The sequence below is a fragment of the Dromiciops gliroides genome, chromosome 4 (assembly GCF_019393635.1).
Source record: "Dromiciops gliroides isolate mDroGli1 chromosome 4, mDroGli1.pri, whole genome shotgun sequence".
Classification (NCBI taxonomy): domain Eukaryota; kingdom Metazoa; phylum Chordata; class Mammalia; order Microbiotheria; family Microbiotheriidae; genus Dromiciops; species Dromiciops gliroides.
Window position 1 is genome coordinate 199,491,075 of NC_057864.1, and position 21,819 is coordinate 199,512,893.

A 21,819-nucleotide genomic window follows, 5' to 3' on the forward strand; every position below is an offset into this window, starting at 1 on the left:
CTATTTAGTGCTGAATGATACTGAAAAAAAACATTATTGTGGACCTCCAATAAAGGATTACTCTATGCTGGGAAAACTGGAAAATAGTATGGCAGAAACATCTTACATCATATGCCAAAGTAAAGTCAAAATGGGTACATGATTTAGACATAAAGGGTAATACTACAGGCAAATTAGAAGAGGAAAGAATAGCTTACCTGTCAGAACTATGGAGAGGGAAAGAATTTATGACCAAAGATAAAATAGAGATATTATGAAATACAAAATGGATCATTTTGATTACATTAAATTTAAAAGTTTTTGCACAAACAAAACCAATACAACCAAGATTAGAAGGAAAGCAGAAATCTGGGAAACAATTTTCACAGCCAGTGTTTTTGATAAAGGCCTAATTTCTCAACTATATAGAGAACTGAATCAAATTTATAAGAATACAAATAATTTCCCAATTGAGAAATGGTCAAAGTATATGAATAGGTAGTTTTCAGATGAAGAAATTAAAGCTACCTATAGACATATAAAAAAAACACTCAATCACCATTGATTAGAGAAATTAAAATTAAAACTACTCTGAGGTACTACCTCACACCTATCAGATTGGCTAATATGACAAAAAAGGAAAATGATAAATGTTGGAGAAGCTGTGGAAAAATTGGAACACTAATGCTTTGTTGGTGGAGTTGTGAACTGATCCAATCATTCTGGAGAGCAATTTGGAACTCTGACCCAGTAATACCTGTGGTAAAATATGAAAGTTTTTAACAGTCGGTTAGGATAACTGAAAGACGCCAGTTTTTCAAGGACCACCCTTTTGGGGAGGAGATGAACAGTCCGCCTGCTGCGCATGTCAGACTGCCTGCCGGGTACAGTCCGCCTACTGCGCATGTCAGACTGCCTGCCAGGTACAGTCCGCCTGCTGCGCATGTCAGACTGCCTGCCGGGTTTTTTTGACTTCCGGGGTGGAGAGAACGAGAGTAGGCCTTTTTGCCTGCTTGGCGGGACTCCTGGCGGCGCGGCACAGACGGTCTCCCTCACTCCAAAGGTGGCCTTTTCGGTTTGGTGAGTTTTTATAAGGAATATAGACTAAGCCTAGATTTAAGACGATTTGTACTGTATTTCTATTTTCCTATCCTTCTAATCAACAACACCTTATATACAATAAAGGCTCTATCTAGAAAACCAGAAGCTTCTTCCATTTACTAGTCTGGGAGATAAATTAAGGGAAAAGTTAAGTAGGGGAGATTTATGATCTAATATCCAATTTTAAATCTCACATACCACTACTAGGTCTGTATCCCAAAGAGATCATAAAAAAGGGAAAAGGGGGGCAGCTAGGTGGTGCAGTGGATAGAGCACCGGCCCTGGAGTCAGGAGTACCTGAATTCAAATACAGCCTCAGACACTTAACACTTACTAGCTGTGTGACCCTGGGCAAGTCACTTAACCCCAACTGTCCCTCAAAAAAAGGGGGGGGAGGACCCACGTGTACAAAAATATTTATAGCTGTTCTTTTTGTGGGAAATTAAGGGGATGCCCATCAATTGAGGAATGGCTGGACAAGTTGTGGTATATGAATGTAATGGAATACTATTGTGCAATATGAAATTATAAACAGGCAGATTTCAGAAAAACCTGGAAAGACTTACATAAACTGATGCTGAGTGAAGTGAGCAGAACCAGGAAAACTGAACAGAAACATTGTGTGAGGATGAACTATGACAGACTTAGCTCTTCTCAGCAATACAATGATCCAAGACAATTTGAAAAGACTCAGGATGGAAAATCCACATCCAGAAAAAGAACTAGAGTCTGAATGCAGATTGAAGCATACTAGTTTCACTTTTGTTGCTTTTGTTCCTTCTTTCTTGTGGTTTTTCCCTTTTGTCCTGATTCTTTTCTCACAACATGAATAATGTGAAAATATGCTATGATTATCCTGTATAACATATCAGACTGCTTGCTGGGTTCATGAAGGGGGGGAGGGAAGGGAAAAAATTTGGAACTCAAAATCTTATAAAAATGAATGTTGAAAACTATCTTTACACGTAATTGGAAAAAATACTACTAAAACAACAACAACAACAACAAAAGTACTAATCTAACATTTCATTGGGATATTGAAGTTTTCCTGGGTTTTCCAAGGCTATGTCAGTAGAACACAAGCTCTAGTAGGTCGTACTAAGTTGGAAAAGCTTTGAGTACAGGCCTTGTAATAGCCTGCTGAATGAAGTCTGAGAAAGACTTATCATGAGGCTGGACACAGGGCGAATTTTCAGCAAAAGCAATTCTCTACAAGAATCTACTAGGGTATGGAGAGGTTATGGTCTACAATGGTGAAGGGAGTAGCCACAGAGATGAAATCAGAGATCCCTGAAGGATCATTTGTGAGATGGACTCCTCATGTTCCCACTGTAGTCAGCCAGACCACACTCCCAATGAAGAACAGAATGCATTGTCTTTAGAAAAGTAACATCTCTCTCTTTTATTTTCCCCCAGTTTCCCAAGTTTTATTGCAATGCTGTGAGTGAACACAGGGAGAGAACCATGGAGCTGTCTCTTCTAGAAAAGTAACATCTCAACAGCTGCTCAGAAGCTTCTAGTTCCATATGCTTAACCTAAGGCAAAGAGATTTCCAAGATAACTGTCTCTAGAAAGTAAAAGAAAACGAACTATGAAATAGCTTCTGGAAAGTGACAGGAAATCTTTAGGTAGAAAGTAGAGAGAGAGTTGGACTAAGAGTGCCATATGATACCTTACCAAAGAGGAGGAAGCAGAGAAATTCAGACCAAAATGATTTTATTTTGGCTTTCCCTTGCACACTGTGTCTGGACTGCCCTGGGCCTGAGTCAATAATCCTCAAACTTAATTAAGCCAAGTCACCCTTAGAGCAGAGTGAGGAAAGTTAATCATAAATAGAAGACCTAGGTCTCTAATTGTATTCACTGTAGCAACCTTAGTTGCAATCACAAAAAAGTATGTGGGTTCCTAGCACCCTCTGCTGGGTAAAAGATGTTCCTACTACAATAGAATGGATTGCATTTAAAATCATTCTGTCATTAAGCCAGTGGCTATAAGCTTCCTAGGTAGAGTAGACAAGCAAAAAGGAAGGTGGTAAAAAGGTAAAAGTCAGATTTCATGAAGAAGAACCTTCAGTACCAGAGGGTTCCCTTACTTTTTGTTGCAGGAAATCAACTTAGGGAAGTAGTATGGTACAATGAATAGAATCTTGAGTTTGGAGTCAGAGGACCTGGTCTAATACTTAACTATGCTACTTGCTTCATGTATGACTTTGGGCATATCTATTTACCTCTCTGGGTTTTAGATTCCATATTCATAAAATGAGTTTGATGGATTAGATGATGTCTGAGGTCCCTTCCTGACCTAAATCCACAATCCTGTGATCTATGAATCAAAGAATTCTAGAGTTGTCTAGAAGTCTAGAGTTGGTATTTCTTCTTCCTGCTCTAAGCCCTATTTTGTACCCATGGAGAAAGAAAGTATCTGAGTCCATAGCAGCACTATGCTCTCAGAAGTACTTCAGCTTTGCATATGGAAGGAGGGTGGGTTAAAACTGTTTCCTGACAAAACTCAAAGACTCAAAGTCAAATAATCACATGATAAATGGGATGAGTACCTGGAAAATTCAGATTAACTAAGGATCCCCTAGCTATGAGAAAAGAGACAGAAATCTTAGATTGATACCTTTGTTGAAGAACATAGAGGCCATTTGTCCCATCTCCACACGATCAGCGATTTCAAAAATGTTAGAAGATCCGTGTCTCTCTGCAGTTTGTCAGGAGAAAAGAGGTAGAGGTTTTGGCTCTTGTAGTTTTGTTGGGGGGGGGGTTTCTCCTCCTCAAAGTCATCCAGGGATTAAGTAGTAGAAGTGGGATATGAGTTTGTATGCTTTGGCTCCAAACCCACTTCTTTTTCCACTCTTTCCTCTTTTTCCATTTCATCTTACTTGCAACTTACTTACTTTATCCTCCTCTTGCCACTTAAATAAGGTGTTCCTTTATAGTTCTTAACCTGCTCCTCTTTTCTTCCTTTACAAATGCAGTCTCTCTCTTTTTTGGGGGGGAGGGCAAAGAAGATTAAGTGACTTGCCCAGGATCACACAGCTAGTAAGTGTCAAGTATCTGAGTCTGGATTTGAACTCAGGTCCTCCTGAATCCAAGGCCAGTGCTTTATCCACTGTGGCACCTAGCTGCCCCACACATGCAGTCTTTTAGTGATTTCCTCTACCTGCTTCTCCTTCCCTATCCCATGGCTTTAATTATTTCCTCTATGAATTTTTTTTTTTTTTTTGTGAGGCAATTAGGGCTAAGTGACTTGCCTAGTGTCACACAGCTAGTAAGTGTTAAGTGTCTGAGGCCAGATTTGAACTCAGGTACTCCTGAATCCAGGGCCAGTGCTTTATCCACTGCGCCATCTAGTTGCCCCAAATTAATTCTTAAATATCAACTTCTCAGAACTCTTGCTCTGTATCTCCAAATGTCTCTTTGTCCTATCCACCCAGATATCTCACAAAATTTTTTTTAAAAACCTCAATTGTCCCAATTCCTGAGAATTTCTCAATATCATGTACTCAAAGGCAACCATCTCCCCACATCATCCCCCACATTTCTAATGGTGAGTAAAGAAAAAGGAGGAAGGCTGACCCTTGGTTTAGATGACAGGGAAATATGAGCTGCTACTATTTTCTAGATGGATCAGAGGCACTTGCCCAAAGAACATACGAAAAGATGACAAATCAGCATCTCCTCAAAAGCAGAAGGAAACTTCCCTTCTTATCATGTGATGGGAACCAGAACTCTAATTACACTAAAGAAGGAAACAAAAGTATGCCCAGAGCCCAGAGACTTACGCACAGACAAGATGGGCTGTTTCTCTGACTGATTGTAATTTTCCTGGATGTCATCACTATCAGAAGCTGTAGAAGAGTCATCATCATCTTCCTCCTAGGCATAAGAGACAGGGAGGAATGAGAGAAAGACCCAAGGAGGAAAAAGTCATTGCTAAGAGCCTACCTATCATCCCAGGGAGTGCTTATAGAGAGGGGAAGGAAGCAGAGAGGATCATTTGAATTTGGAGTATCTCCATTCTTCTCCATTAAAGTGAAAGACAAGGTCAGACAGACTCCAAAGAGCAGCCGCAACTGACATATAGATAACCCTGTACGACTGTGATTTCACTAACATTGTGAGATATGACAGACATTCCTCTTCCTTGTATACAGATAAGGAAGCTTCACCTCAGAAAGGGTGACTTGCCCTTGGTCATACAGCTGACAAGCATCAAAGGCAAAGTATGAGCCCAGATCTCTGTGACTCTCGCACTATCCATCATACCATATTGTCTCCAATAACTTCCAGCTCTAAATCTGTGTTGCTACAAATTGGCAACCGAGCCCACAAAGAGATGATGATGCTGCGGTGGAGGCAGAGCCCAACACTACTTTAGAAAAGTCACCCTTTTCCAGGTCCACACACAGCTATGTTAAGCTTCAACTTTGAGACTTAGCTCTAGAAGGAGCACCAGACCAAGAACCATTCATACTTCACACGGGAAAAAAGTGGTAACTGGCTCCCAATGACAATGTCTGCCCAAAAGACAATATATACCTTATGGCTTTCGATCCTCTTCCAACGGAGCTGAGCATTGGCTGCTGCCATGGCTTCCATTACAAAGGTTGTGGTCATGTAGCTAAAAGGAAAGTCAAAGGGTTTAGTGACAATGAAAGAATGGGGACTGGGAGTAGCATTACAGAAGGTAAAATAACTTTCAGAGTTATCAAGGTCAATCAGCCTGAAGTTCTGTCTTTTTTAGGAGCATCTCTCATAACTGTCTTTCTGGAGAATACAGCATTCAGGACACGATCCTTCCTGAGGAAGGGATCTATAACTGTTTAAATGTCAATGTTTATATTTAATATATACTCTAATTTAGCTGAAGAAGAGACAAAACAAGACATTATGATTGCTGAGGAGGTGTGGAAAGAGAACCACAGCAGGGACCACTCAGTTATCCATAGGAGCAAAGGGTGCCTGGGAGGCAAATCTACTAGGTGATTGAGCCATAAAAGGTCCATCAGTTTCTGGAAAGGATAAAAGGCAGCTCCCATTTTTCCTTCTTAGGATAAGGACAGGTAATCAACTCTTGGTTTGGCACACTAAAGGAGGGAAAATGGCACAGATAAATGAAAATATTTTGTTTTCTTTGTGAATTCACGATCTTTTTTTTTTTTTTGGTAGCAGACTTACCTCCCTAGTAAATATCTTTAATATTAAAATTAGCAGATATTCCTGTCACATCAGGAGTGGGCTGAGAAGCCAGACTGTGATGGAAATTTGCCATGGGAGAAAGAGAAGATACTGTAGGAATCTCTTTGGTGGGGATTATGAGGGGAAAGGGATGAGGCACATTCTTAAAGGGACTAGAAATTAGGGACCATGAAAATTACCATAGAAATCACAGATGCAGAGTGGGAAGAGACCTCAGAGATCATGCAATCCAACCCTTTTGTTTTATAGCTGAGAAAACCAGGGTCCAGGGAAGTTGTGACTTGCCCAAGGTCACACAAGTACTAAGAATCAGAGGTAGGCACTTTGGGGTCTTTTTCCCAAAGAGATCATGGAAACGGGAGAGGGACCCACATGTACAAAAATATTTATAGCTGCTCTTTACGTGGTGGCAAGGAATTGGAAGTTGAGGGGATGCCCATCAATTGGGGAACGGCTGGACAAGTTGTGGTATACGAATGTAATGGAATACTATTGTGCTGTAAGAAACGATGAGCAGGAAGAGTTGAGAAACCTGGAGGGTCTTGCATGAGCTGATGATGAGTGAGATGACCAGAACCAGAAGAACACTGGACACAGTATCATCAACATTGTGTGTTGATCTACTGTGATGGACTATATTCTTCTCACCAATGCAATGGTACAGAAGAGTTTCAAGGAACTCATGATAGAAGAGAATCTCCAAATCCAGGGGGGAAAAAAGAAGAACTGTGGAGTATAGATGCTGAATGAACCATACTATTTCTTTTGTCTTTGGTGCTGTTGTTTTTCTATTTTGAGGTTTTTCGTCATTGCTCTGATTTTTTTCTTATAACATGACTAATGCAGAAATATGTTTAATGTTATTATGTATGTACATATGTATCTATCTATCTATATCTATCTATATCTATAAAACCTATATCAAATTGCCTGCTGTCTAGGGGAGGGGGGAGGGAGGGGAGGGAGGGAGAAAAATCTGAAATTGGAAAGCTTGTATAAACAAAAGTTGAGAACTATCTTTACATGTAACAGGAAAAAAATAAAATACTTTATTACAATTAAAAAAAAAGAATCAGAGGTAGGATTTGAGCCCAGGTCTTTGTAATTCCAACTACATTATCATGATCATTTCCAGAATTCATTGATGCTGAGGATATGGAAAGGGACTAAAGAGGGCTGCTTCCTTTCCAGAAACTTCTGTGGTATGAATCTAGCCCCTTGCCAGGAAATAAGTCCTTGCCTAGAAACAATCTGAAATTAAACTCTCCTTTTTATTCAGTAACATCAAACCCTGCTGCCTATTTGGATATCTCACTGACTCAGCAGCTTTTATTGGGTGCTGACATGAAAGTGAATAGACTGACTCCTCAGCTAAGGAGCTCTGGAGTCAGGCAGAAGAATGGGAGAAGAAATGCTCAATCCTCTAAGGGTTAAATGAAAACCACCACCAAGTCTTTTGGGGCAATCAGCTCAGAAGCAACCAGAGACAAGAATTGACACTCTAATTTACCATACCCTCACTCCCTGGAAAGGTTTCTAAAAAGGACAAAAAGAAAAATTATATCCTTTTTGAAGGCAATTACCACGGTCATTCTAAGGGACTGACTTTTTTCCTTCCCTCAACAATTTAAAAAAATAAATAAAATCAATTTCATTTAAAACAAAATTATTTTCCACTGCTCCATAAACACAACTCATTGATTAGATTCAAACCTGAGTTATGCAAGATGTATAAAACACTAGTCCCTATTTGGAGGCCACTATCTCTCCACCACTCAACCCAACCTCATTAACCATTTCCCATTCAGATGGCAAGTCTCATTAAAAGCTTTATAAAGGATACAGGGGAACTTAGATCACCATCACACTAGGATAAGGACTCTAAGGCCTCTTGTCTCCTAAGGCTCTCAACATATAAACAGGGACAGGTCCTGAAATTGGCCCCAAATCAAAACTCCTCAAAGATAAAAACTGAAGAGTTTCTTTATTGTGTGAAATCTTTAGCCTGTACTCAAGGCCCTCCACAATCTAGGCTGTATTACTTCCTCTCTCAACCTTCAGCAGTTTAAATTCTTGCCAAAGTAAACAATACCTGTTTCCCAAATTTCATCTTGCTCTCAAATCTTCATGCTTTTACATATGTTAACTATGTGACACAAAACAGATTCCCTTCACTTCTTCCTTCATGTTACCATGTCACCTTTAATTGAGCCTTCTCTTCTTTAGGCTAAACATTCCAACACGTTTCAATAGATTCTTAGATACCATGATTTTGGGAACTCTCACCATCATCCTTTTCATCTGTCCTTGGGCATGCTCAGGTTTGTCAACATTTTTTCTAACAGGTGAAATTCTGGACTACTCCTCTAGATGGACACAATACTCTGGGTGAGGGGGTGATGGCAGAGTAGAGCAGAATAATCACTCCCTTCACTATGGGGAATTTACTTCTTTTAAGGCAGTCTAAGACCACATTAGCTCCTTTGACTACATCATCAAATTGTTGATTCATAGTGAGGTTGTACTTTGAGAAAATATCTGTGTTACCGAGCCATCAAGAAGGGTCTGTCTCTGCTTATTCAACAAAGAGACCCTCTGAGCTAATTCAGAGTTAAAGCAGGTCACAAGCATTTCCTCTATCTCTCCTCCCTGCCCCATCTCAGTTCTAATTACCACTGAGGTTTGCAGGGATAGGATACACAAAGGAAGTGATACTTGGGACAAAGGTCACTACTCATCCTTAAGGAGAGCCAAACACTAAACTCCACTTCCTGTTCCTCTCCATTTCCCCCACACACAAACATACGGTAAAAACTAAGAAAGAAAAAGGCAATAAAGTTCTAACCTTTATCTTATGGTTTATTTCCACAAATACCCATTCTTTGGGCATTTATAACTCTGCCACAATTTCTTCCTGTTCTGTCCCAACATGTCAACATGACCCATAGCTTTGACTGTAGGCTTCTGCCTACAGTCAAATACAGTCAATGTATTTTAAATACTAAAGTTTTCTTTGGCCACCTTAATTTAAGAAACATTGCCCTGGTGCAGCTAGGTGGCACAGTGGATAGAACACTGGCCCTGGATTCAGGAGGACCTGAGTTCAAATACAGCCTCAGACACTTGACACTTACTAGCTGTGTGATCCTGGGCAAGTCACTTAACCCCAACTGCCTCACCAAAAAAAAAAGAAAGAAAGAAAGAAAAAGAAACATTGCCCTGAGGATTAAGAGATAGCCCTTGGGGGCAGCTAGGTGGTGCTGTGGATAAAGCACTGGCCCTGGATTCAGGAGGACCTGAGTTCAAATCTGACCTCAGACACTTGACACTTACTAGCTGTGTGACCCTGGGCAAGTCACTTAACCCCCACCGCCCTGCAAAAAAACAAAAAAACAACAACAAAGAAACAGCCCTCCTTCTAGGCATGAATCACAGTAAAGTTAACTCTTGATTGTTTAATTATCTGGAAATTGTTGAAAGCAAATAAATCTCATGCTGACATCCCCAACACTGCAAGTGCTCCCAGGGCTTTCTCCTATGGTTTCAGGTGGCATTTTCTCAAGAGATGAAAATCAATTTTAGTATTAACCTAAAAGCAAAAAGTTGAAGTAATAGCAGAACTGGTAGAAAAATATGAAGCTTAATGTTCATCTTATTTACACCATTTGCTCTTAGTGCATATAACTAAAATCTAGTTATATATACTTTGATATGGACTTAATTACATTAGAGATTGTATCTTCCCCAAGGGTACTAGTACAATAACTCAAAGGAACCTGTAGCTTTGGAGTTAAAATACACTCAGAATACTGAAGATAGACATAATATCTGCATCTTACCTCATGAAGCCTAGGAACAGGAGAAGAACTAGGCTGACAAGCCAACCAGCAGTAGCAAAAGCCTTGGGCATAGTGAGGGCGCCAGTTCCCACAATCAGGTTGAACATGTACACCAGTCCAACCTGTAATCAGCAAAAAAGTGGCATTAAGGTTACGGTATTGATTCTCCATTCTCACATGCAATGGTTCCAAGGGTAGGCAAGAACAGCAAATCTCCAATACTAGGATTGGACTAGGACAGACAACAAAGTATTTCCAAAAGGAACCTGTTCTTAAACCAGAGTACTGCAGAAAACTTGCACTATACTCAATCAGTCAGTTAAGTCCTAGCAATTGTTTTTTCCAAATGTTTCTTAAAGCCATACTTTCCTCTTCATTAAAACTATCACAATGGTCTAAGCAGTCATCAGCTCATGCTTGGATGAATCCAACAGACTCTGTCTCCAGTTTCTTCCCTATTCCAATCTATTCTACTCTAAGTGTTGCCCAATTTGCTTCCTTCCTCTCTTTTTCTTGGAATACTGATTATGTAAGTTTTACAGATGAATGAGCAGGGGCCACTCTCTGACTTCACTGACACAGGACAAGATCAAACCTTGGCCTGGGAGGGCCATTGAAGATGTTCTCAAAAAGAAATAATTCATCACTTCTTCCATTTCTGGGATATTTTCTTTTTCAAACAACTGGCTTCTAGCTATGTGACCCCAGGCAAGTCACTTAACCCCCAATGCCCTAAAAAAAAAAATCAAACAACTGGCTTTCTGATATGATCCTTATTTTTTCCAACAACCTCTAAGGGCAACAAATTGAAATTGAAATTCTAGTATATTATCTGTAGTTGCAAATGTTCACGGTCTTTGCTCACTGAACACCACAAGAACTCATAAAAATGCTGACAATTGTATTTTTATGGTTAATAAATCACATATACACCAAAAGCTAACACAACAGATAGGAATTCCAGGTAGAACAGAAAACAGTGCAAAGAATAGGGCATTCTACAATGGTTTAAAATACAAGAGTATCCAGAAAGACCCTACCACTTTCCAAGAAAGCCCATTCTACTTTTATCTGGTTGACAATATGAATCTATCATCAAAATAATGTTGGCTAACTTATTTATCTAATTAAGAGTGTAGGCCTAGTGATATAATCATGACCACCCAGAGAAAATAAACTGAATAGAATAGAGGGAACTAACATAAGACAATCCATTTGAATCTGACTCCAGCAATGCCACCTAAAACCAAAACCTTTACAATAGCCAGTGCCCCTTATGCCATCTAAGACAATAAAACTTATGCAACTGGGGCAGCTAGGTGGCGCAGGGGATAGAGCACCAGCCCCGGAGTCAGGAGTACCTGGGTTCAAATCCAGCCTCAGACACTTAACACTTACTAGCTGTGTGACCCTGGGCAAGTCACTTAACCCCAATTGCCTCACTAAAAAAAACCAAAACCAAAACCAAAAACAAACAACTTATGCAACTAATTCAGTTAACTAAAGACCCAAGGGCTTGGATATATGGTATTATCATATACAATATGGTCAAATTCTACCTACATGACACCTACAATCAGACAGACATTCACAGACCCCTTAGCAGAGGAGATTTAACAGAAACCCTCTCTAGGCATACAATGTGACTGAGAGATAAGTACAACATACTCAAAGATATCAAAAACACCTGACTGTATAGAAGCCACACAAGTTCCCACCTTTAACTCTATACACAGTAAGTGCTTAATAAATTTCTGTTGAATTGAAGTAATGGATTGGTTCCTCTACCTTGTTCCTGGGTATATCCACTCAAACAACCACCCTACCTAGTCCATTCCCTGTGGGGGCCACAAGTCTAGGTAGTCTTGAGGCAGATATTCTCCAGGGCAACTCAAATGCCCTAAAAGTTATACTTACATAGGGAGAATAAAGCTCTCCAGTTTCTGTGATTCCACCAGCCATATTTAAGATGGGTAGAAAGGTTCTTCTTGAAGTTCAGCCTGTGGGGTTGGGGTTCTTTCTTTGAAGTGGCATCAGCTGCTGCCGTCATCGTCCAAAACAAGAGAGGACCAAGTGATTTCTTACAATAGATCTAACAGAGGAGCCCCAGACTCCCTTCCCCTTACCTCCATACCCTTTGGCCTACAGGCAGTTAGTTACCCTATGGGCAACCTCAATGACATCCCCCCAATCTCCAACTACTGGGTAGGATCAGCTTCCCCAGGGTCTGTCCATAGCTACTTGATAGTCAGCTCTGTCCCCTAGATCATGCTACCTCATGCAAATAGGGCGTTATTCATAACATACGTAATATTAGTAAATGTGTCCATGTTAACTATAGTCTACCAATCAATCAATAAATATTGAATAAGTGGCTAGTACGGGACAGGCACAGTGCTAAGCCTTAGGGATACAAAGAGGCAAAAGTCAGTTCCTGATCTCAAAGAGCTTAGACTCTAACAAGGGGGACACGTAAACAAAAACATACAAAGCAGTTTCTCATTATTATTTTTTTTGCCCTCTACCTATCTCCTAAGACATCGCCTTGGTTATTTATCAGTGTGGGGGACTCCCCAGTGGGAACTCTCTCCATCAGGAGGGACCACCTCCCCTCTCTCACTAAGCAGAGAAGGCGCGGGGGACTCCTGAGAAGCCCAGGGGTTAGACGAGACTGGCCCAAGTCCAGGTGGCCAGTGTCAGATGCACCCAGCTCTTTCTGACCGCAAGCCCACCATGCCACGCTGCAAACAAGTGCTCAAACCAAGCCCCTACTCCCACGGGCGTCTCCCGCCCCGCCTAGCCTGCCCTTACACCGAGCACTCGCTTCCCGGCTTCTCTCCCTCTTTGCTTCCGTTTCAGCTTACACATTCCCAGCGGGCCGTCCTCTGTCTCAGCCCTGCCCCGCCCCGCCTCTCCTCTCCTTCCCAGCCTCGGCCGCCGGGTCGGTGAGTGATGCGGTGGGCCGGGCACCTGCGAGAAGCAGCCTCAGCCCCTCCTCACCCTCGCCTCCGCCGCTGCCGCTTCCTCAGGCGGCTCACCCCAGCAACCGTCTCCCATAAGGCGCCTGCGCACAGTGAAACCACCATTTCCGTATGCGTCACATCACGGAGGTGAGGGGGAGGAGAAAAAAGGCGGGACACAGGTTCGCCGATTGGCTCCAGAGGAGAGGGGCGGGACCAAAGCGGAGGCGGAACGGCGGAAGTGCAGTCTGTGTTGGTATGCGCGTGCGTGGGGCGGTCTCGCGGCCCCGATCCGGGACCCGGCTCTGACAGGTGGACGTGAGGCTTGACGGTGGGAGCGGGTGTTCGGGCCTGGGGCTGGGGGCGATTGGAAGGAGACTCAGGAAGGGCACCAGAAGTCGTGGGGAAGTCAGCTTTGGGACGGGGCTTGGCCGCGATGAGTCTCGCGGGGCTGGGAGGCCCGGGACGGAAAGCTTGTTGACCCTGGAGTCTTTGCTATCCCGGGACTTGCGTGTAAAACCGAATTGTTCTCAACGTCTTTTAAACAGAGAGGCGACTGGACTGGCGGACGGGAGTCTGGGCTCCCGCCACCTTCCAGCCGCTGAGACGTCGGGCAAGTCGGATCGAAGCTCTAGGTCTCGGTTTGCTCAGCCGTAAAACGGACTGGGCCTCGGGTTCCTCATCTGTAAAATGGGGGCTTGTTTCAAAGGCTTGTTTTGAGGGGCCAGTAGAGCTAGTGGAAGCAAGGGTATTAGGTGTTCCATGCAAGCGAAATATTATTGCTAGTACGAATAATAATATGTATTCATATTTTGATACAAAAACATAAAGCATAAGGTCCTATATGCAAGCCGTAGATAGAGGGACAGAACCTAGGATTTCATTGCTATAGGAAACTCCTACTAATATAGGTGGTCCCTTCGGTGCAGCTTACCGATTTAGAGTTATTATTATTTTTTCTTTCTTTTTTTTTTTTTAGTGAGGCAATTGGGGTTAAGTGACTTGCCCAGGGTCACACAGCTAGTAAGTGTTAAGTGTCTGAGGCCGGATTTGAACTCAGGTACTCCTGACTCCAAGGGCCGGTATTCTATCCACTTCGCCATCTAGCTGCCCCCCCCCCCTTTAGAGTTATTTAAAGCACTAAGAGGTTAGACCACTTACCCAAGAGTCACACAGGGAAGGGACTTGAACTCTGTCCACTAGGGGCCATGCCACAACTCATGCAATTGCAAAAAGCATTAGGGTATGGGTAGTATTAGTAAATGTGTGTCAATCTTAACTATAGTCAATCAATCAATAAACATTTCTTAAGTGCCTGTTGTGTGCCAGGCACTGTGGATACAAAAAGACAATCCTTGCCATCTAGAAGCTTGCAATCTAACAGGGGAAACAACATGCAAACAAATAATATACAAAACAAGCTATGTACCAGATAAATGTGAAATAAGATTTTTCTTAAATTTTCTTTCTTTTCTTTTTTTTTTTGGGGGGGGCTGGGGCAATGAAGGTTAAGTGACTTGCCCAGGGTCACACAACTAGTAAGTGTCAAGTGTCTGAGGCCACATTTGAACTCGGGTCCTCCTGAATCCCGGGCCGGTGCCACCTTGCTGCCCTCCAGGGCTTTCCCTCTTTTAATTATTCCCCATTATGAGGGCAGCAAGGTGGTACAGTGGGTAAAGCACCGGCCCGGGATTCAGGAGGACCTGAGTTCAAATCCAGCCTCAGATACTTGACACCTTACTAGCTGTGTGACCCTGGGTGAGTCACTTAATCCTCATTGCCCGGAAAACTAACTAAATAAATAAATGAAGAGGGAAAGCCCTGGAATTAAGAGGAATTGGGGATAGTAATGATATTAATAAATCAGCCTGGGGGTTGTTTGACTTGCAGGATGTTGGCCACACAAGGAAAGGGCCAAAAGGAGAGCAGTGTTACAAGGAGAGGAAATCCCAGGAGCATCCTGTATTTGCCTGATCCTATCTTTCTGGTGCAACCATGAGGGTGAATCAAAATACGATGCTTCTGGGACAGAAGGTGATCCTGGTACCCTACACCACAGAGCATGTACCCAGGTAATACCCCCTCCTACTCTCAGGTGGCTATGCCTGTTACCACCTAGGTAATATAATGTCTAGTCAATAAACATTTATTTAAGTGCTTATCATGTGCTAGGTACAATGCTGAGTGCTGGGGTCACAAAGAAAGTGAAACAGCCCATGCTCTCAAGCATTTCACAGTCTAACGTTCTGATATAAGGTATTTATTGATATGTAAGCATTATCTTAGAATTTGTAGCTTCTGGGGCAGCTAGGTGGTGCAGTGGCTAAAGCACTGGCCCTGGATTCAGGGGGACCTGAGTTCAAATCCAGCCTCAGACACTTGACACTAGCTGTGTGACCCTGGGCAAGTCACTTAACCCTCATTGCCCTGCAAAAAAAAAAGAATTTGTAGCTTCCTTCAGAAGACAACTCAGGTGCTATGTACTGAACCAGATTTTTTCCTGATCCCTGCGGTTATTAATGCTATCTCCCTCTTGAAACTATTTCATACATAGTCTGATGAATTTATTTCTCTGTGGTTATATTGGATTTCTTCAGCTTCATTCTTGAGACATACCACTCTCCAATAGAATGTAAAGTTCTTTGTGGGCAGGGACTGTTTCTCTCTCTCTATTTTCATCTTTGTATACCCTCCATTCTCCCATGTTTGAGGAATTCAGTGAGACTCCAGAGCCAGCTCTGAGCTTCTGGAATGTAGAGAACTTGAAGAAAATAAAAGGCCAGTTCCTTTTTTCCCCGAAAGGGACCTTGGTCATGTGAAATAATGTAATATTCAAAGGGAGGGAGCGGCTAGGTGGTGCAGTGGATAAAGCACCAGCCCTGGATTCAGGAGGACCTGAGTTCAAATCTGACCTCAAACACTTGACACTTACTAGCTGTGTGACCCTGGGCAAGTCACTTAACCCTCATTGTTCTGCAAAAAAAAAAAGATATTCTAAGGGAAACTGAATTTGATTTAGAAGACCCACTAGTGACCCCATGAGTACTTTTTCTTTCCTATAAACACACTTGATTTCATTCTTCACTATCATTTGGATATTTAGATAAACTCTGGGTATTGAAATAAATTTCCCCTAAAGTCATCCCCCCAAAGCATCATTATTGGGGTTAGGATGACCTGAGGGGAATACAAAAAGGTCCTAATAAACTAGAAAACTTCAAGCATTATCTTGTAATTCAATGACCACTTTAGCTAAGTCATTAGAAGTCTGGTTATCAGGTGATGAGATGGGGCTAAAGCACCTCATGAAATCTGAAGCATTTATGTTCAGTAGAAGTAAGCCCCTTGGGAAATAGACTATCTTTCTTTGTCTTTGTATCCCAAGTACCTCATTGCTGTTAAGTCATTCAGTGGTGTCCGACCCTTCATGACTATTTGGGGTTTTCTTGGCAGAGAGACTGGAGTGGTTCACCATTTCCTTCTCCAGCTCATTTGACAGATGAGGAAACTGAGGCAAACAGGGTTAAGTGACTTGTCCAGGGTCACACAGCTAGTAAGTCTGAGGCCAGATTTGAACTCACGAGGATGAGTCTTTCCAACTTCAGGCCCAGCACTGTATTATTCACTATGCCACCTATAATGTGTTTAAGCACCCTAATGGGTGCTTAATAATTGCTTATTTAATTGAATTGAGTTTCAGTCCGAGTGTTTGGAATGAGTCCACCACTGATGCAATAATGGATTTTTTGATTTATGACAAAGGAGGAAAAAGACCTTGCCCTCTGATCCCTGATTGTAAGTCAGTAATGTTCTCTTGGTGTCAGTGATAAAGCTCACTTCCTGAAACCCTAACCTCAACCTGTCCAAAACTCCTGACTTATTGTTATATTAAGTTAGATTAAATTTAAAAGCCAGTACAATTCCTTGGCTGCAGGGTGTATTCTCTTAAGGGAGTAGCAACAAAGAATCTGGTGGATAGTGGAAACCTGCATTGCTTGTACTTCTTCAGTAAGGGTATGGGAGCAGCCATGAATCAAACCCTTGGAAAGGCTTGGTTGTGGCCTAACTTTGTGGACACTTGCCCAGCTAACTTTGAAAAGGTCAACTCACTGTGCTTTACTTTCACTCAGGAATTCCTGGAATGTTTGTGATCCCAGACTGATCCTCTTTGATAATTCCTCCTAAGGGATAAGAGGGTAGATTGAGCTGATCCCCGTGTGTGATCCTCCGGGGCTGGTCTGACCTCAGTAGCTAGGGCCCTTGCTCCTATCCTTTCTGCATAGCCCTTCTGTTGGTACTTTTCCTAACCCCTTGAAAACCAACTTTGCATGAGGTCTCTGAGCAATATTATTATTCCTACCACCCCACCCCTACTGAGTTCCCAGCTACATTCGTCAGACCAGGTTCCCTTATCTCTTAGACTCTGCCTGCTTTCCCCTCAGATATCATGAATGGATGAAGTCAGAGGAGCTGCAGCGGCTGACAGCCTCAGAGCCTCTGACTCTGGAGCAGGAGTATGCAATGCAGCACAGCTGGCGAGAAGACTCCGATAGTGAGGCATTGAGGGTAGGGGTGGGGAGAGGTTTATGAGAAGCCTGGGGCTTTGTGCTGTCATGTTCACCCAGGATGACTCTGGGAGGAGGTGTCTTGTGCTTGAGCTCAGCATTTCCATCAGTTTGCCCAGACACTACAGTCTGAGAAAAGGAAGGGGGCTTCTTTTCAGTTTGGCTCTCCTTCAGATGGAAGAAGGCAGAGAGTCCAGGACTGATTTAGAAATAGCAAAGTTGGGGCAGCTAGATGGCACAGTGGATAGAGCACTGGCCTCGGAGTCAGGAGTACCTGAGTTCAAATCCGGCCTCAGACACTTAACACTTACTAGCTGTGTGACCCTGGGCAAGTCACTTAACCCCAATTGCCTCACTAAAAAAAAAAACAAAAAAGAAATAGCAAAGTTGCTTTCCTCTGGGCCCAAAGTCCTCAGAGTGGGAACAACTATATTGTGCTTTCTTCCCCGAGTCATTGGCTTGCTGGGCTTGGCTACATCTGGAGAATGCCTAGGTTTCATGCCACTAGCAAGCTTGAGGCTCAGCTGGGAGAAGATCACTATCCTTGTGGGGAGGAATTTAGAAGATACTTTGGAGGTTTGGTTGTAAGTAGAAACCCCATATGTCCACCAGAATGTACCTTTATTGTGCTGGACGCAGAGAAATGGCAGGCACAGCCAGACTCAGCTGAAGAGAACTGCATGGTGGGAGATGTGAACTTGTTCCTTACTGACCTGCAAGACCCAACTCTGGGGGAGATTGAGGTCATGATTGCTGGTACGTTTCATCTTGCCTTACTTACTCTTCCCTTGTTTTTCATCTCTCCACATGGCCATAATCCTCCCTTCGTAATCCTCTTAATCTTTGAAGCTGGGCAGGTCCTCCCTTAGCAAGGGGAGCCTCTGTGTGGAGGCCTGGGTACTTGGCTGGGGCCAGGGTGGCTACTGGGACATAACATAGCCCATCTCAAGGACTATTCCATCTCACTTTTACTTAGATGTTGCCTTCCCCTCCTTCAGGGGATAATAGAATTTAGAACTAAAGGTGAATTCCCTCATTTTACAGATAGGGAAATTGAAGCCTAGAGAGGTAGCATGACTTGTCTAAGTTTACCTTGGAAAACAGTGGTAGAAATGGGCTCTAAACCCGTTTCCTGATGCCACTGCAGCACCCTGCCACCAAGAGCTTTCACCCTGCACTGGTGGGCCAGTTCTTTGGAGATAGGGAGTTAGTCTAAGAGCTTCACCAGGGCCTGGAGATCAGAATCCCCAGTCTCTCCCCAAAGACCCACTGTCTCTCCTGTTTCCTCCAGAGCCCAGCTATCGACGCAGGGGGTTTGGCACAGAGGCAGTTCTGATGATGATGGCTTATGGTAAGGACAAAGGAGCCAACCAGCCAGTTGGGCCATGTATGTGTGGAGGGGAAATATTTGGTCCGGGATGATGAAGTGTTATCTCTGGGGCTTAAGCTTGAACCTCGATTTTACATTGCTGGGTCAGGAGCAAGTGGCCAACTGACTGACCACTGCCTCCTAACCATAAGACCCTGATGAAGCTATGGGGAGAAGAGCCAGGACTGGAGAGGAGGGGAGGGAGTCATCAGAATGTATGTTCCTTTTTCTCTGCCATGCCCGGGAAGGAATGACCACACTAAGTCTCAACAAGTTTGAAGCTAAAATTGGACAAGGAAATGAGCCTAGCATATGCATGTTTAAAAAGCTTCACTTTGAGCAGGTAAGAGTGTTAGATGGGGAGAGGTTGGGATGTCAAGGGGGTTAGCTCAGTGGTTAAGGGTTGGAACCCAATTTTGTTTTCCTTGGCTCTCATAGGTGGCTATGAACAGCGTCTTTCAGGAGGTGACACTGAGGTTACTGGTGAGTGAGCCAGAGAGACAGTGGCTTCTGCAGCAGACCAGCCATGTGGAAGAGAAGCAGTACAGGGATAGGAACTGGGGGAGCCGTGAAGCTAACAGTTGGTGATCTTCCCGGGAGCCCTGCTAGCAGACCTTGCCGCATGGGGAAGACTCTTGGGTGGACGGCGCAATCTAGTCTATACCCCTGTGCTGTAAGGACAGTCTGTTTCTTTGGCAGGCGACTCCTCAAAGGCCCTTCCAGGACAAGTCTCATTTCTCCCTGATCAGGGGAGCTAAAATACCTATAGATCATTGACTAGATTGAATTTGACTTTTGGTGGGAGCAGCTTTGCTGAACTAAAGATTGATAAGGGAAGACCCCATTTGGAATCGAGTAGATAGGAAGAATCCATGGAGGATGGAAGCGTGAAGATCTACAGCTGCCTCCTTCCCTGAGGCACAGTGTGTGCTGGGCATGGCTACTGTGTATGGAGAGGGCCAGGGCTCGTTGCCACCTTGATGTGAAATCTAGATGCAGTTCAGAGAAGCCTGAAGAGTGGAAGAGAGCAGGTTTGAAAAGGGAAGAAGCCAAGAGGAATCATTGGAACTGGCCACGTGACCTGGACTGAGGGAGAGCTCTGGATTGGTCTTTAGCTTCTCTGTACTTCCAGGCTCACAACACACCTTCCCTGACGTGTGGGGGCCCCATGTCAGGTTCTGAGGAGCAGCACTAACTGGGGCAGGGTCCAAAACCTGCGGTAATAGAGCAGTGCTTTCCTCTATTTGCCAACTCAACCCCTACCTGGCATTACTTTACTGCTTTCCATATGGCCACCAGGTGGCAGTAGAGCAATCTAGGCTCGCCTGGGCAGAACAATCACTGGGTGATGAGGATAAAGGCCCTGGGCACTCAGAGGTGGAGAACTCCCAGAACGACCACCTCTGTTCTGTCTGACCATGGTGAAAATGCAGGGCTGTTTCCAGATAGATCTGAGCTTGTTTACTCATCTGTAAAAATCAAAATCCCCACCCTCCCATCTATTTCAGGCCATCTTTGACATTGCTAATGCTGTCCCTGCCCTGCCTCAGCCACTCCACCCCATAATTGGCCTAGCCAGAGAACCCCAAGGGCATATATTTCTTCCTCCTCCTGGCATGTGAAGCTGGGAGGGGCCCTGGCCCCAGTGCAGCTCTTGACAGGGCATTCCTCCTAAATAGTAAGGTTTTCAAGTTGTAGGGATAGGAGTCGGGGCCAAAAGATTTAACTAGGTTCAGGTCCAGTGCCCAACTCCCACTTCCCAACCTGTTCATGGTCTAATATTAATTTTTGCAAAGATACAAGTCCACAACTCCCCTTTGAAGCCCTTGGGAGAATTACAATCCTCTTTAACCACTTTGGTCTTTGGCCTGTCTCTGCCTCATACAATTTAGAGCTGGAAGGGCCCTTGAAGATGATGGGGCAATTGAGACCCAGAAAGGTTAACACCTTTCCTAAGTCAAATGTAACAAAACCCTATATTCGAATCCAACTTCTGGCTCAAAATTCAGTGTTCTTTCTCCTAGAACACTGCCCTCCCCTGCACATTTAGGGAAGGGGCTGGGCCTCAGTCAGAGACACGGAATCCCCTGCTCCTTTTCACATGGAATGCACACTAGTACCAGTTAACTGATACTGCAGGTCCAACCTCTGTGTATCCCCAGACTCCAGGAACTTCTCACCCCTGCTAGATAAAACCAAGGAGCCGGAGCCCAGCCTAGACAATCTAGGTGACTTCGAACACCTGCCTCTTTCAAAGATATGGAACATCATGCCCTCATCTTTCTAAGTCTTCAACTTTTATTTCCCCCAGGCTGCTGCTTTGTGTACAGTTCGTGCTGGGATTAGAGAAACCAAACTAATATTCGAGTAGGGCTCACTGCCTCACCAGATAAGATATCACTGGAGCTGGCTCAGGGGCTCAGCATTCCCAGGAATCTGAATTACCAGAAGGCCAGGCAGAGTCTGAAGCCCACCTCCCCCAGCCTGGGGCTTAATGCCTCCTAAAAACCCAGGCATCACTCAACAGAAGTCCTCCCCTCCTTTTCCCCTGCTTCATTCCAGACTTCTGGACTAGACTAAAGTTTTCAGTTATAGGGGCCCAAGAGGTAAATCTGAACCGAGTGACTGGTGCTGATAGCTGTGTATGTGTAGGAATTAGTAGGAAGTTGTACCTGACTTAACAGAAGTTAGGAAAGGGATGGGGGGGGGTACCTCAGGGGAGGGAGGAAGAGCTCCCTATATTTACTAATTAATGAGGCACTAAACTTTTCACTGCAAGTTCTAGCAGTGACTTTTGCACAC

At 43.6% G+C, this 21,819-nt stretch overlaps 2 protein-coding genes across 11 annotated transcripts in view; one reads left to right on the top strand and one right to left on the bottom strand.

Annotated features, from left to right (window-relative positions):
- Positions 1–13,237, bottom strand: part of TMEM104 (transmembrane protein 104) — an 80,978-nt gene extending 67,741 nt beyond the window's left edge. The window contains exons 1-6 of one of the 6 annotated variants that reach the window (XM_043964136.1): positions 12,988–13,237; positions 12,041–12,160; positions 10,124–10,245; positions 5,625–5,706; positions 4,868–4,961; positions 3,703–3,783 (exon numbers count right to left, since the gene is read on the bottom strand). In XM_043964136.1, the coding sequence (XP_043820071.1) occupies positions 3,703–3,783; positions 4,868–4,961; positions 5,625–5,706; positions 10,124–10,245; positions 12,041–12,085 (424 nt within the window). In that variant the 5' untranslated portion in view covers positions 12,086–12,160; positions 12,988–13,237. Of the gene's footprint in view, positions 1–3,702; positions 3,784–4,867; positions 4,962–5,624; positions 5,707–10,123; positions 10,246–12,040; positions 12,164–12,934 lie in introns of all 6 variants that reach the window. The other 5 variants (XM_043964140.1, XM_043964137.1, XM_043964135.1 and 2 more) reach the window with 5 other exon arrangements.
- A 65-nt stretch (positions 13,238–13,302) lies between these two features.
- Positions 13,303–21,688, top strand: NAT9 (N-acetyltransferase 9 (putative)). 5 transcript variants are annotated; one of them, XM_044005208.1, is made up of 7 exons: positions 13,303–13,395; positions 14,974–15,155; positions 17,526–17,635; positions 18,261–18,404; positions 18,940–18,999; positions 19,266–19,360; positions 19,456–21,688. In XM_044005208.1, the coding sequence occupies exons 2-7, from the start codon at positions 15,079–15,081 to the stop codon at positions 19,603–19,605; spliced, it is 636 nt and encodes a 211-aa protein (XP_043861143.1). In that variant the 5' UTR covers positions 13,303–13,395; positions 14,974–15,078; the 3' UTR covers positions 19,606–21,688. The 5 variants fall into 5 exon arrangements, with proteins under 5 accessions (XP_043861143.1, XP_043861145.1, XP_043861144.1 ...); XM_044005209.1 differs by having other exon boundaries at positions 13,337–13,414; XM_044005210.1 differs by lacking the exon at positions 18,940–18,999.
- The last annotated feature ends 131 nt before the right edge of the window (positions 21,689–21,819 follow it).

Bases quoted from the DNA above. Each gene is read 5' to 3' on its own strand.
- NAT9 (XM_044005208.1), top strand. From the start codon at position 15,079: ATGAGGGTGAATCAAAATACGATGCTTCTGGGACAGAAGGTGATCCTG. The intron at 18,405-18,939 runs GTACGTTTCATC...TGTTTCCTCCAG, and splicing joins GATTGAGGTCATGATTGCTG to AGCCCAGCTATCGACGCAGG. The intron at 19,000-19,265 runs GTAAGGACAAAG...ATGCCCGGGAAG, and splicing joins TCTGATGATGATGGCTTATG to GAATGACCACACTAAGTCTC.